This window comes from Camelus ferus, chromosome 32 (assembly GCF_009834535.1).
Source record: "Camelus ferus isolate YT-003-E chromosome 32, BCGSAC_Cfer_1.0, whole genome shotgun sequence".
Taxonomy (NCBI): Eukaryota; Metazoa; Chordata; class Mammalia; order Artiodactyla; family Camelidae; genus Camelus; species Camelus ferus.
Window position 1 is genome coordinate 17,505,791 of NC_045727.1, and position 14,705 is coordinate 17,520,495.

The following is a 14,705-nucleotide window of genomic DNA, read 5'->3' on the forward strand; positions in this document are numbered from 1 at the left end:
CTGACAGTCTGGCTCTCCACCTCGGCTGTCTGTGGAATACAAGCTGAGCTCAGTACAACTTGAAAAAAAAAAAACAAACTTCAAAAGTAACAGTGACAGAAAGAGAGATCACTATCAAGAGTTCTAAGAACAGGACAGGATGGTAGCAAAACTATGGAGATTTGAAGGTTTGACAGCTGACTGCAAAATGCCCTTCTTCCTTGTCTAAGAATAGCTGGAAACGATATATCCCCACTCATTACAGCAAGAGATCAAAGACCAGGAAGGGGACATGTGCGTATGTGCATACACTTAACACTGGCTCCTTGGAAGCATACAGCACCCGATGAATCACCGCACAAAGAAGGAAACCAAGGAGGAACACTGGACACACCAAGTGAGCTGGACTGAAAGTCCTGCATAACAGCCTCTCTTCTTGGCAGGCCACAGTTGTTACTGCCTAGCACAGCGATCACATAAATAACTTTTGAAGGAACTTTTATATGCAAAATCTTAAATTTTCCAAAGTCTGAGGATTAAAAAAAAAAAGTTCACATATAATGTCACAGGAAAAGCCTGCTAGGACACCTTCCTAAAACTTTAAAATTCTACTTCATCTACAAACACAGAACCTCTTTTCTGGATTAACTCAACATATATTTGCACTTAAATGCTTAACGTCAAACTTTTGGAGAGTTTTCTCCTCTGGAAAAAGAAAAGATTTATTAATCTGTAACAAGTATTTTAGAAAGACTTTTTCTATTTATCTATTCATCTATATCATCAGCATTTTGAAATAAAAGTAACATCCACTTCCTTGGGCTGCTTCTTAGTATCCTACTCCACTTAGTAAAGTCTATCTTACCCATTAAAAGCAGGCATAGTGGAACTATCTCAAAAAGAGTTAGTTATATAGCATGGTTGTAACAAAGTATTTCTCATCTTCAGTTGTGTGGTTCAGCTAACATATTATTCAGCTTAAGTTAAAAGAAACAGGGCCGTAGAACCAGAAGGAAAAAAAATCCTCCCTTGACCCTCAAAAAAAAAGGACAAAGAAAAGAAACAGGGCCCTGTGATAAACAGTCACCACAAGCATATTACAGTTTCTAAAGAGACACAAAACAAGCATTTTACCGGAGTCCAATGTCAGTGGATTCAGGCTTAAGACTGGACACAAGATGCTCATTCAAGAGTCATTAGGAATATCACAGGTGAAAAGTACTGTGCCAGAGGCGAGTAATTAACAGTCCCTGCTCTCAAACTGAACATCTCTTGGAAGTGTCAAACATGTAAACAACAACAAATTGTGAATTTTTAAAAAGGCTATGAGAATTTGAGAAAGTAAATCAGAGAGCTAGAAGCTGAGTGGCATGAAATGTACAGACAGCAGAAAAAGACAAAGAATCCCAAATACCTAACCAGCCTCACAAAGAGGCTGGCAGAAAAATTTAATCAAAAGACGACAAACTACCAAAGTCCTTTAAACTCAGTAATTACAAAGAAAACAATCACAAATGAAGATAAACATCTACAAAAAAAGACGTTCACTGGAGGATTATTTAACAAGAGAAAACCTCAAAACCCAAACATCCAGTAACAAGGGAAGAGCCGTGGGATGAAATATCACACCCACTAAAATGATGCTAATGAAAAAAAATTTTATGACTTGAGAAAATGATATAAAGCTTTTTAAAATCATAGTTATACCTACATTATCTCAAGCATGTTAACAGGTATACAAATTTTTTTAAAGATCAAAAATAAATCAAAATGTTAAAGCTATTTCTCAGAGGTAGTGATTCTGTTTCATTTTTACACTGTTCTGTATTTTCCAAAAATTTATACAAGCAGTGTTGCTACATTTTAAATTGGTAGAAAAGTTAGGTAAGTCACTGTATTCTAGGATTCCTCTTTAAAACCATTAATAACTCTTTCCATCTTTTCCGGTAGAGAATCTCCCTCCCCTAAATTCCACAGAACCCACTAATATAAATAGGATAATATTTGTAAACTGCCTGCTAACAGTACCTGGCAGATAGAAAGTAATTACACAAGGTTCATTTTACTCAGTATTTCTAAATCTCTTTATCTAGTCAAAATAACTAGTGTGTTTTAGAGCTGGTCTATTTTTCATGGCACCTTGACAAAAGAACCACGTTTTTTGTTCTTCTCTTCTGAATTCCAACATCTCTTAAGAGATGACTGCTATCTCCCTCTGAGATTCTTCTTTCAAAGGAAGAGCACGAGGAAGAAGTTCTGTCAAATATTAAGTTCTTCAAAGGGAAGACAGGAAATTACTGAAGGGGGTGAAATTTTAAAATATAGTAAATTCTCAAGACACACCTACAAAAGGATACTCCTTAACATATTGTATTAAAGAGTCTTTCACAAGTCAACATTTGATGGGATTGATCTAACACTAAGAGTATATACTGATCTAGATGAAGAAATGGAGAAATCACATACCAGACTCCTATGAGGGACAGGGCTGTATGCAATTCTTTGGAGAAAAAAAATCTTCATATATTCTTATGAGCTGCTTGGGGTGTGTGTGTGGAGTAGTGGTGGTGGTGGTGTGATAGCAAAGGACATCCCAGGGGAAACTCAAGAAACCAAAGATGGCAACCAACTGTTCTATGTAATAAAGAAGTGAAAAATTTGAACTTGCAGAGTGGAGGAAGACGTGTGGGAGAAATTGAGGACCATGAGTGGACTTAAGAGGACTGTCTTCCGTAAACAAGGTTTTAATCAAGTCCACATTGCTCACTTTTGCTTTTGTAAAAATGGATTCTTTTATCCAAAGTACTACTGAATACTGCATCTAAGTTGTACACAGACAAGACTGCACACAGACACAAGAACTGAATGACAGGGGATGTATCTGGCTTATGCATACACACAAACTTACTCCATATATGCATTCATTTTTAGTTTAGTCAAACTTACAAAAGTAAACAGTTTGCAGATACAAATCCATAAGGCTTTAAAAAAAATAGCAGTCTTTTTAGTCCCCTTACCACACTTTCCATTCAGAGGCAATGAGAAACAGGGGCCTCTCATTTTAGTACCTATTTTTACAATATTACTTGCAGTGCTCCTACTTGCTTTAAGTTTTTGTTGAAAGATTTGAGATATATATATATATATATATATATATATATATATATATCTCATTCTTTCCCCTCACCCCCAACACAAACGCTTCCCAAAGTACTTTTTATGTAGAGTATATAAAGAAACTACAATTTAATAATCAACAGCCTAATGAAAATTGAACAAAATATCTGAGCAGACACTATATGCTATTGGACACCAAGATGTCCATCAATGAGCAAATGGATAAACAGACTGTGGTATATTCATGCAATGATACACTGATAAGCAATAACAAGAATTGATCTATTAAATTTATGCAGCATAAACTTCAAATAATTATGCTGAATGAAAGCTGGACAAAAAGAGAACTCATAACTTATGATTCTATGTACCTAAAACTCTAGGAAGTTCAAATTACTTTATAATGACAGGAAGCAGATTAGTGGTTGCTTGAGGGAAGGAGATGGGAGAGAAGGGAGGGAAGAGGATTACAGAAAGGCACAAGGAAATTTTTAGGGAGATGGCTGTGTTCATGAACGTGATTATGGTGAGTTTCACTGCAGCATACATACATCAAAACTCAAGTTTTTCACTTTAAATACGTGCAGTGTATTATATGTCAATTATGCTTTAATAAGGCTGTAACAATTTTTTTTAATTATGAGAGAAAAAAATAGGACACAAATAAGCTGAAGAGGATTCTAGACTCACAAGTAGGGCTTTCTGACTAGAGTCCACTGTCAGGTGATCAGACTGGGACACTCTCTTTGGACATCCCCTCCGGCAAACAGTGTCAGAATCTTTAGGTCCTTTCCCTTGAGCTGGTCAGAGTCCTCAGAGGAGACACCTCAACTCTGGCCAGCATCCTGAAAGTGAGGTGCAGGAAGGCAGCTGGGGGTCTGAACATAAACACTGTAAACTCACACTCACTCTCATTTTCATATACTGTGGCAGAGAGCAGAGTCAAATGCCAGCAAAATGCCACTTCTTTAACTGGAAGTCTTAAACACATTTATTGAAAAGCTGAATTATCTTCCTGAATGAAACAGCGTATCACCAATGAAACATGAAAAGATAAACTAGTTAGTTAAAAGGCAAAATTAGAAGGGAAGCCTAAATGATAAATTAAATGGTTGATAATTTGGGGTGAGGTGTGGGGAGAAGGCAACCCACTATGGACATACATATTGTCTTAGAAGTCAAAACTTCCAAGAAAGAAAATTAATAAAACTCCCTGATTCTATATTTTGTACTTTTGGGGGAGGTAACAAAGAAACCAAGGGATTTACCCAAGGTCACATGGCTTTTTAGTGGCAAAATTTATATCTGGAGAGGTCTCAAGACAACATCAGAGTAAAAACCAAAATCGGAAGTTTTAGGTCTAGTCACACACAGGAATACCATCAAGATATACAGGCTCTGAGAAAGGCAGGCATTCCTAGCAAAAGGCACGAAGCAGCGAGAGGGTGCAGAGGCAAAAGAGAATCAGGTAAGTCCCAGTGTTCAATAACATATATAAAAATATTGGAGTTCAAGCTTAAAGGCAGATGAATTTAAACTTTACCCTAAATCCACTCTGCATGCGGAGAAGGGTTGATTGGTTGATGGATGTTTGTTTTTCTGATACCTGACATTCAGAGTCTGATGCTGGAGATCTCCTTTTCCTGGACTTTGCCATCCACTCTTTCCCATCTCACTGACCGACCTTCCTTGTTTTCGGCCCTCTATCTGCCTTTTAACTCAGTAGTTGTCCACCATAGTATTAGTTGTCAAGAGTAGCCAAAGAAAAGGACCTGAAGTTTGTGACTCACTTTTTAAACAAACAAACAGCAGTTAAAGCATCACTCACTTGATTTGGGGCATAAACAGAGAAAAAGACAGAATTATAGCAAAGGAACTGAAAATGTTTCATAACTCCAGGTATAAGCAAGGGAGCATGGACTATATGCCAGTGTCACCCATGTGTGTCCCAAGAAGAAAAGATCATCCTCTAACCCATCTCATTTTTGCTGGATCCAATGATTTCTGCCTTCACAGATTTTTTTTCTTTTCACTACCAAAACCATTCTACACTTCTCTTTTGATCAACATTTAAGTCCTTCTATAATATCTTAGCAACAATTAGGTCTATAAAATATAACAGGGTTGGGAGACTACTCAAGAGCGACGCACCTGTGCGCTTTCGGCTGTGCTGATCACTGGGGAGTAATCTCTGGAGGGCAACTTCTTTTGAGCATACTGATATGTAACAGTTTGCATCCTAAATCTACAGGAAGCATTAATTGCTCAAATGTCTGAAATTATGACTCCATGAGCATTTCAACAGAAATGATACAAGTACAGGCTTTCCTTTCTTGACCTAAGTAAAGCAGTTAGAGGAATAACCACATTGCTATGCTTTAAACTTTCACGAAAACCATACACCTAAACCCATTCCTGATGCCTACCATGATCCTGTTGGTCATGAGCCAACTGTTCACGCTCATCTCGTGGAAAAGAACTCTCAGAAAAATCAGAACCTGCAGCAAACAGACATTTAAAAACCTGGCTCCAACCGTTTTCCTGTTGATAAACAGTAACTACAAGGGTATCATATTTTAAATTTTAGATCAGAATATACGCTTTAAATTATGGCATTTTACATTATACACAGTATGATAATGAATCTTATGATAATGATAAGATACGTAACACACGTATCTTGAGAACATCAATCCTGATGAAAAGAAAAGATGTCACAAGCTAGAGGAAAAGTGAAACTTGTCATTTTAAGATAAAAATTATAGCTACTATAATGACTAATTACAAGAAAATGTTTACATATTTAACTGTTTATCGTCCCCTCCTCAAATTAGTTTTCCCTTAGTATTGAAAAAGAAGGCATTCCTTGACCCAATTTAATCCTGGGCCTGGTTAGAAAAAAACTTAAAACAGGAGATGTGGGTTCTTTTACAAATGGTTCCCACTTTTACGTTATCTGTCCTTTTTCCTGCTACTTAAAAAACTAAAAATAAATTCCATAAAACTAGATTTTTAACTACAGCTCATCTTTTCCTTCCCACAGGACTACTTAGTAAAATCCTCTGCACTCAATAAAGAAATATGGTTATACATGGTTTGTATAAACCACACATAAATATGGTTTTGTGTCAGACTGATAATGACACCCATCTCCTCTTCTGGGCACACACTGGTCCATGTTCCCAGCCTCCTGTGCAGCTAAATGTGGCCATCAGAAAAGGAGTGATATGACCACATCCAGGCCTGCCCTATTAAAAACTCCCAGGGGAGAAATCCCATGCTCTTCCACTGCAGACTTGGAAACCATGTATTAATGATGATGGAGCCACAAAATGGAAGAAACCTGGGTCTCAGCATCTCCACCTGGAAGAGCATCTCAGGAACACCATTTTGGACTCACATGCGTGAGGATTAGAAGTGTATTATGAAGTGGGAAGTAAGTGGGTTCTGTTTGCTTGTCCAAAGTTCTTTCAAAGTAACTTAAGTGGTTGATGTTTACCGTGTGAAGAATTTTTTTTTAGTTAAGGAAGTAAGTTTTTTGGTTCTAAGGTGCCATCTCTTAAAAATGCAGGAAAAGAAAAATAAACTAGAAAAAATGAAGAGCGCAATTAATCAAGATGTTACTGTTTACCAACTTTCTCTTTTAAGAATTCTGAGGTAGATAAATAAAGCCCTTCTCATATGAAAAAAAAAAGTGTATCATGTAAGCTACTGAAAATGCAGGGCTTCTCCATTAACTCTCCTAGCACACAGCTTTATCAACATACTCCAGTTACTACTGCAGAAGGGCCAGACTGCTGTTTATCTTACCTTTTTCAAAGACTCCTTCTGCTTCCAGCACAGAGACGGTGAGGCTGGCTGACATCTTGACCAGCTCCACCTTCACAGTGACCTGTGAGGGGCTGTGTTCCAGAAGCTCCACCCCAATAGTCACATTTCTTCCAGGCCTGACGATCCCTGGAGCTGTCACCAGAAACTTGGGCCTAAAGGAGGGGAAAACAAAGTTTCTTAGCCACACATCTCTGTTCTTTCAAGATCCTCAGCTTTCATAGACAGTGGGACAGTCTCCCTGTACTGTGCCAACTGCAACCATTCCAATTACTGTTGCCCCACTGCTCCACTTAGCAACGGCACTGACACGCTATTATGACAGTAACACCCATAATCAATTTTTATCCAGCTTTATTGATGTAATTGACATACAGCACCATGTAAGTTTAAAGTGTACAGAGAAGGATATGACTTACATAATATCATGATTATCCTAAGTTTAACGAATATCCATAATCTCATTTAGATACAAAATCAAAGAAATAGAAAAAGTAGTTTTTCCTTATGATCAAAACTCTAAGGATTTACTCTTAACTTTTATATATGACATACAGCTGTGTTAGTTGTATTTATCATGCTGTACATTCTCATAATCAATTTTAATGTAGTAATTCACGCACCACTAGAGGATGGCCTGTGTTATAATTTCCGTTTTATAAACTACAAACAGCACAGGACAGCTTACCCTGGGACACGCAGAAGTTACTGCCAAATATTAAGCCTCTAAACTCCTTTACAGAAGATCTCATCCCAGTGTGACTTTTTTTTTCTTGGCTTAAACGCGCACACACATTTTGCCTGTTTCTTATTCAAATCTTCATGCTTTGGCATCTACTCAAGAAAACACCATTTAACCAACACCACTGATTAAAGTATACCATCTGAAATTCAACTATCCTTGGTGACTTTACCAGGCACGGAGCATAAGAACTGCTAAAACAGCACTTTCTCTGCCAGAGCTAGGGGTCAGGGCTCAAGAGCAAAAGCCTTTGCGGAGGTGGGGGGCCAGGGGGGATGCAGGGGCTTTCTATTACTTGGGTGTCTCGCGAGTTACCTTCCTACAAAGTCTGTACCTGAACCCTCGGCCGCACCTTGCCAATGCCAAAGTCGGGATATCTCGTTTAGGGGGGAAAAAAGTCTTCCAAAGAAAAAGGCACATTATTCGGGAGGAAGAAGTTGAGAAAAATGCAGAGGCAACATGGACTAAAAGTATAACAACCGTCTTTAGAAAGCAGTTATGGGCAGAGACCTTTCAGCAACCTCCTGGGTGGAGAAAGTAACTGTCCCATGGGACACCGAGATCAAGAGACAGACGATCAAACCTCCTGGCCAGGGTCTGGCTAGGGATCACCTCCTGTGCCCCCAACCCCATGTGCTCCTACCCGAGGGCGGCGGCCAGCTCTGAGCTCCATAAGCAGAAGAGGTGGGGCAGAGGTCACCATCCAGGGGCCCGGCATCTCGGCAGCCTGTGCCCAGGGACTGTGGGCTCCCGAGGAAATTTGCAGGCACTAAGGGACGTGGCCTCCAACCTCCTCTGAAATTTCCCCCAACTCTGGAGTTTAGCAATCTGCACTGGGCACGCCCCAGAACCCAGCAGAGGGAAGGATCTAAATTGAGCTGGAATTTGGTAGCTCCATCCCTCCCAGCCCATCATAATGGTGCTCCTTGCTGCCCTGGCAAACATCTCAAACCCGGGGCAGGCCGAGTGTGGTCAGCCCAACCTGGCTCTGGCCCCAGCATCCCTGCTCCCTGAGGAGAACACACGGCGCCCTGGCCCACGGAGCTTCTGGGGCTGTTCACATTAACGCTCCACCAGCGGTGCCCAGTGTGTACAAACAGGCCCATCCTTGAGTGGAGAAATTCATAGCAGTTATGTGAGGTGGAAAAAAATCAGTCATTGTCCTCCAGACTATGAGTAAGAATTTTAGAGAAAAGGTGAGTGTGCGTACACGCTCACTCACACACACAGGTAGTTGTTTAATGTATATGAATAGGCACAAAAACCACTTTTTTCCTTGAAACAAAAGTAAGGTCTATATCCAAGAAAATGTGGTTTCTCAGCTTTAAAAAGAAAAGGGAGAAAAGAATTCTGGCACACGTGGAAGTCAGGTGTCGCCCCTTGGATCTCTGAGAAACAACTATGGGGGAAGACACTCCATACTCTGAGCTGTCTCTAAGCACATCTGCTACAGGAAGAATTCATCAGCACTGCAAGGCTTGGAGCAATTTGTATCAACCCTGTTAGGACCAGCGTGGCTCTCCTGTCCCCAGGAGGGCCAGTGGCCCAGGGTGCCCGGCAGTGGCTGGCCCCAGCTCCTGCAGTCTGGCTTGTGTGCAGCTCCTTTTCAGCTCCTTGGCACTGTCACCATCTTTAGATGACTCAGGTTCCACCAGGACTACACCATAAAAGCCGGGAACTGCCAAAAACTGTCAGAAACCAGGCACATTCAGTCCCTGACAACGTAACATTTCTAATTTTCATGGAGAAAAGGTTTAGAAGGTGACATTTTGATACGGGGCAAAATGCAAAAGGGAAAGAGGTCAGCAAAGAGTCGTCTCAGTGGCAGAGCTACGGACTAAATGGGGGGGAAGCAGCACCTAGACACGCTGTGGTTTTGGCGTCCAGGAACTGCCTTCCTTCCTTTCCTGTGCCACCCTTCCTCACCCTGCTGAGCAGCCTGCAGGGGTCCCTGTGTCCTCCTGTCTCCTGCACGCACCTATTTTAGTGGCCGCCTTCCTGTGTAGGCAGGGCTCGGGTAAAGTCAAAGAGCAGGAGTGGGCACAGGACCTTGGTACAGACCCTGTCCCTGACACAGCTGTTACTGCTGGCCTGGCCTCCTCACCGCTGTTGTTCAAGGTCCAGCGTGGGCTGTGTCAGGGGCTAAATCAGCGCTTCTCAAGCTCTGTGTTGTGTGCATGAGAATCAGTGAAATGCAGATGCGGATCCAGCAGGTCTGGAGGAGGGACTGAAGTTCTGCTTTGTTTCCGTGTACAGTGGGCCGCAGAGGGTCTAGAGGCGATTTGGGGGGCACTCTGATGAGAACAGAAGTTGGACTTGAAGTTTTACTTCATAAGATGGATTGGTAAATCCAGGCATATTCTAGACGAAGGCAAATATAAGAGGGACTCCCAAAGATGGCTGATAATGCTGCATTCCAAAGAGACTTCTAGAAAGGTTTACAAAATCCTATTCCTTTTATACAATTCAATCTAGGTAGATTTTAAATTGATGCAACCTCTTTGTTTATGCTTTCCTTGTCACAACACACATGGAAAACTTAACCACACAAAAGTTTAGCTATGTTTAGAATTTAGAATTTGCACAGAGACGACACTATGACCTGCCAGGAACAGAGAAGCTACTCAACAAAACTGGTTGAAAGGATTAATTAAAAAATGTTCTTCTCAGAGTTGGGGTTTTTTTTTAATTAATTAAGAAAAACTGAAATTTGTCTGAGAGCAACAATAAGAAATGGGGTTAAATAAGTTATGGTACACCTAAGTAAAAGAACACTGTGAAGTAATTAAAAAGTATGTTCTTGAATTAGGGCTATTTAATTATCTAGACATAAATATTCTTGATGTGCTTGCTCTTTGGAGGAGTCTTTTACAAAACAATTTAAATGTGATTCCATTTTTGTAAAAAAATAAAGTGTGCTTATGTGTATATATACATTATAGACAACATACATTGAAGAAAGGCTTGAAGGGTGCTCACCAAAATGTTATTGGTATCTGGATAATTACCTGGCTCTGCCAAGTTTTCCACAATGAATATACATACTTTAAGAAGAAAACAAACAAAAATGATAGGTTTAATGAGTAGTCTTTAAGGGAGCATCTTAGAAACTCTTTGGAATAAATTTCATGAATTTTGATACAAAAAGTATATATGTGTTCCTGCCAAGAAAACTGAATGGCCTTTGGCATAAGAACCCCATACTGTTCCCACGTCCTTTCTGACATGACTTTAGGGTGTGATTCAATGAGAAAAGCAGAACCACGAGGAGACAGATCCTGCGCAACTGTGGGAGCTGGTGGAGTAGCCACGGCCTCTGTGTCAGTGCGAAGCCTAAGTCACTCTAGACAGCCAGAGGAGAAAGCTGCCTGTGCACCAGAACACGGAGAGGTGAGGGTGAAGCAGAACCCATGCTTCTGTTACCACTTCCAATGCTGACATCATGGGATGTCACGCAGGAGAAGCTGACTGCACATGCACTGGGCCCGGGATTCAAAAGAGCTCCAGGAGGAGATCCTCTGAAGACTGGAGGAGCTATGGGCCCCGTTGCTGCCCTACGCCCACCAAGTCAGCTAGCACATCAGTGACAGTCTAGGCGAGTGGCCCACCTGCCTAGCATCCTGCACCGAGCTTCAGAGGGTGAAAGATATGGCTTCTGCTTCACTGCTGGCTTCTACAGTGGTTACACTTCCTTTTTTATCCAGTTTTTTCTTTTCCCTAGAGTTTTTAAATTTCCTTCCCTTCACTGCACACTTTTACATTATTATAGTCTTGATTTTCTCCCCCCATTTTCCATCACATTAATCTACTCTATTAAGATCCTTTTTTCCCCCTTGAGACCTTGCTCCTGGTGTTCTTCCTTTTGGAACTTCTCTCTTCACTACTCTCTGGGATTATAAGTTTTTCCTGAATCTTACATCTTCCTATTTTGTGGCTTATTTTATTGGTTTGTTAAATATGTTCTCTCTTAAAGTAACTTCCTGAAAAGAGTTCGTTGAAGGCAACATTTCTGAGCCATTCCATTTCTTACTTGATAATGTAGTTGGACACAGAATTATAACCCAATCCAAAAATGGGCAGAAAACCTAAACAAGCAATTCTCCACTGAAGACATGTAACTGGCCAACAGGCACATGAAAAAATGCTCAGTATCACTAATTATCGGAGAAATGCACATCAAAACTATACCTCACACCAGTCAGGATGGCCTTCATCAAAAAGTCCATGAGCAACAAATCCTAGAGAGGAGAAAAGGGAACCGTGCTATGCTGCTGGTGGGAATGTATTTTGATGCAGCCATTATGGAAAACAGTATGGAGAGTCCTCAAAAAACTAAAAATAGACTTAGCATATGCTCCAGCAATCCCACTCCTAGACATATATCCAGAGAGAACTCTAAGTCAAAAATATACGTGCACTCCAATGTTCACAGCAGCACTATTTACAATAGCCAAGACATAGAAACAACCTAATAATCCATCAACAGATGACTAGATGAAGAAATTGTGGTACATTTTTACAATGGAATACTACTCAGCCATAAAAATAAAATGCCATTTGTTGCAACATGGATGTACCTGGAGACTATTAAAGTAACCCAGAAAGAGAAAGAAAAATGCCTTATGAATATCACTCATATGTGGAATCTATAAAAAGAAAAAAAGAGTACACTAATGAACTCATCTACAAAACAGAAAGAGTAAAAAAAGACCTATGGTTACTGGGGGAAAAGGGGTGGGAAGGGATATATTTGGGAGTTTGAGATTTGCAAATGTTAGCCACTATATATAAAAATAGATGTAAAAAATTCTGTATAGCACAGGAAACTATATTCAATACCTTGTAATAACATTTAACAAAGAAGAATATGAAAACAAATATATGTATGTATATGCGTAACTAAAACATTGTGCTGTACACCAGAAACTGACACATTGTAACTGCTATACTTCAATTTTAAAAAGTCAGAAATAACAGAAAAATAATAAAATGATCAGATTCAATATTTTGAAATCTTCTGTAATTTTTTACTAGTGATTAGTGAATGAGTGTAATAGCATACTTTGCCTTGGATAGAATTCAGTTCCCCAAGGGTTGATTGATTGATTGACTCATTTTCTTTTGGAATTTCAACACTCCTCTATTAAGCCATGTGTATCACTGAAATATAATGGTCTATATAACTTTAAATCTGTTCCATGAACACAGCTTCAACAATCATTTGACATACTTTAGGTGCTATGCTAAAAGCAAATAATTTAACAATAGCTTTAACAAAACAAAACTAATTTTGTTCAACTCAAAAAAAAAGTGTAAGATTCTGGTCAGTTGTATTCTATTTTTTTGACGGGGTAAAAAATTATTGGATTCCCTGTCCTCTGAGCATCTGGAGTATCCCTGTTACAATCAAATAATACAAAATGTTATTGTTGGGGGAGGATATAGCTCAGGGGTAGAGTGAGCACCTGCCTAGCATGCACGAGGTCTTGGGTCCAATCCCCAGTACCTCTGTTAAAAAACAAACAAACTTAGTTATATCCTCCCTCTAAGTATTATTGTTAAACATTTAATTACATAAGGAAAAAATGTTGACTTCATCATAACCAAGAGGACTACTAGCTTTGGTTACTATTAGATTCAACTATCATTCTTTACCAACTTTCCTGGGTAGCTACTAAAAGCCTGGCACTATTCTAGGCACTGGGGATACAATGAACAAATAAATAGTAGTTTTTAATATTCCAGGGACTTGCACTCTGCAATGGGAAACAGACAAACACACACACACAAAAAAAGATATAAATATGGTAAATGCTATGAAGGAGACAGAAAGGCTCTGCCACAGGTTAGTCTCTGAAAGTTAAATTATAAGATTCTAAAACCTAAAAGTAAAAAAATTCACGAAGAGTTACATCAAGATGACATGGATCCTACAACAGACCTTTGCTCATGCACAAGAAAGCTACAGACATTGTGAAAACAGATCGATCTTTCATTGTCAAAGCTACTGGATGGCATCACTTAGCAATAGAGTGGCCTCAAAAGATAATTAACCTCACAGCTCCAGAGTTCAAAAGCATATAAATGCATTACCAAAAAAAAAAAAATCTAAGAGGCATCTAAGTAGATACAACAACTAAACGTAATGTGGTATACCTAACTGAATGGTGAAATAAGAAAAGATAAAAACTAAAGAAATCTGAATAAACTATAGGCCATATTATAGTTAGTAATGTATCAATATCAGTTTAAAGTACCATACTAACGTAAGATGGTAATAACAAGGGAACACGGTGAAGATACATGGGAACCCTCTGCATGATCTTAATTTTTCTGTAAATCTAAGACCGTTCTGAAAAAATCAAATCTTAAAAAAAAAAAACCACTAAGATGGTTTCAGGAATTACAGTGGAAGCGGGGGAAGTTAGTAAAGACTTAAAGAAATGAAAAGCCATAAAACTATGCAATGTGAATTAGAACATAAATACTGAAGACATTCAAAGGAAACATGCAAATACTTAAGTAATCGTGTATTCATACTAAAATCTTCCTAGGACAGAGATTAATGGATTTTTCATGCACACTAAACAGCTCTGCATCACAACATAAGGCAGGCAGTAACATCCCTAGACGACACAACAAGCACTTCAAACCATACTTAACAATAATGACCAAAAGGCTGTATCTTATGTATGGCAATGTCTTGAAGTTGTCATAAAATATCTGAACAAGGATCCACTTTATAAATCTTACTAAGTTACTGAAAAAACAAGTTCATATTTACTTCTGGAAAAATAGGCAAAGAGGAGACTTGGTTAAAAGGCAGGGAGGAAAAATTATGTATGAATGGAGAAAAATGATTTCTCAGGTCTAACTGGAAGCGATTTTGCAACTACTATTAACCTACTTTTAAAGCCATATAAATTAGTTCAAGGTGGTAATAAAAGCTCTGGATTTCTATTAGCTACCTTCTTTCCAGTCAAAAGAAATAAATGTCTTACAACCTAACCTAAAACACCTAGCAGGCAACTCAGTGTCT

At 39.2% G+C, this 14,705-nt stretch overlaps 1 protein-coding gene across 1 annotated transcript in view; it reads right to left on the reverse strand.

Moving 5' to 3' along the window:
* Window positions 1-14,705, reverse strand: part of LOC116660861 — a 75,440-nt gene that overhangs the window by 58,726 nt on the left and 2,009 nt on the right. Inside the window, exons 3-4 of the mRNA XM_032471205.1 lie at window positions 6,907-7,079; window positions 5,523-5,594 (exon numbers count right to left, since the gene is read on the reverse strand). Of these exons, the coding sequence (XP_032327096.1) occupies window positions 5,523-5,594; window positions 6,907-7,079 (245 nt within the window). The remainder of the gene's footprint in view (window positions 1-5,522; window positions 5,595-6,906; window positions 7,080-14,705) is intronic.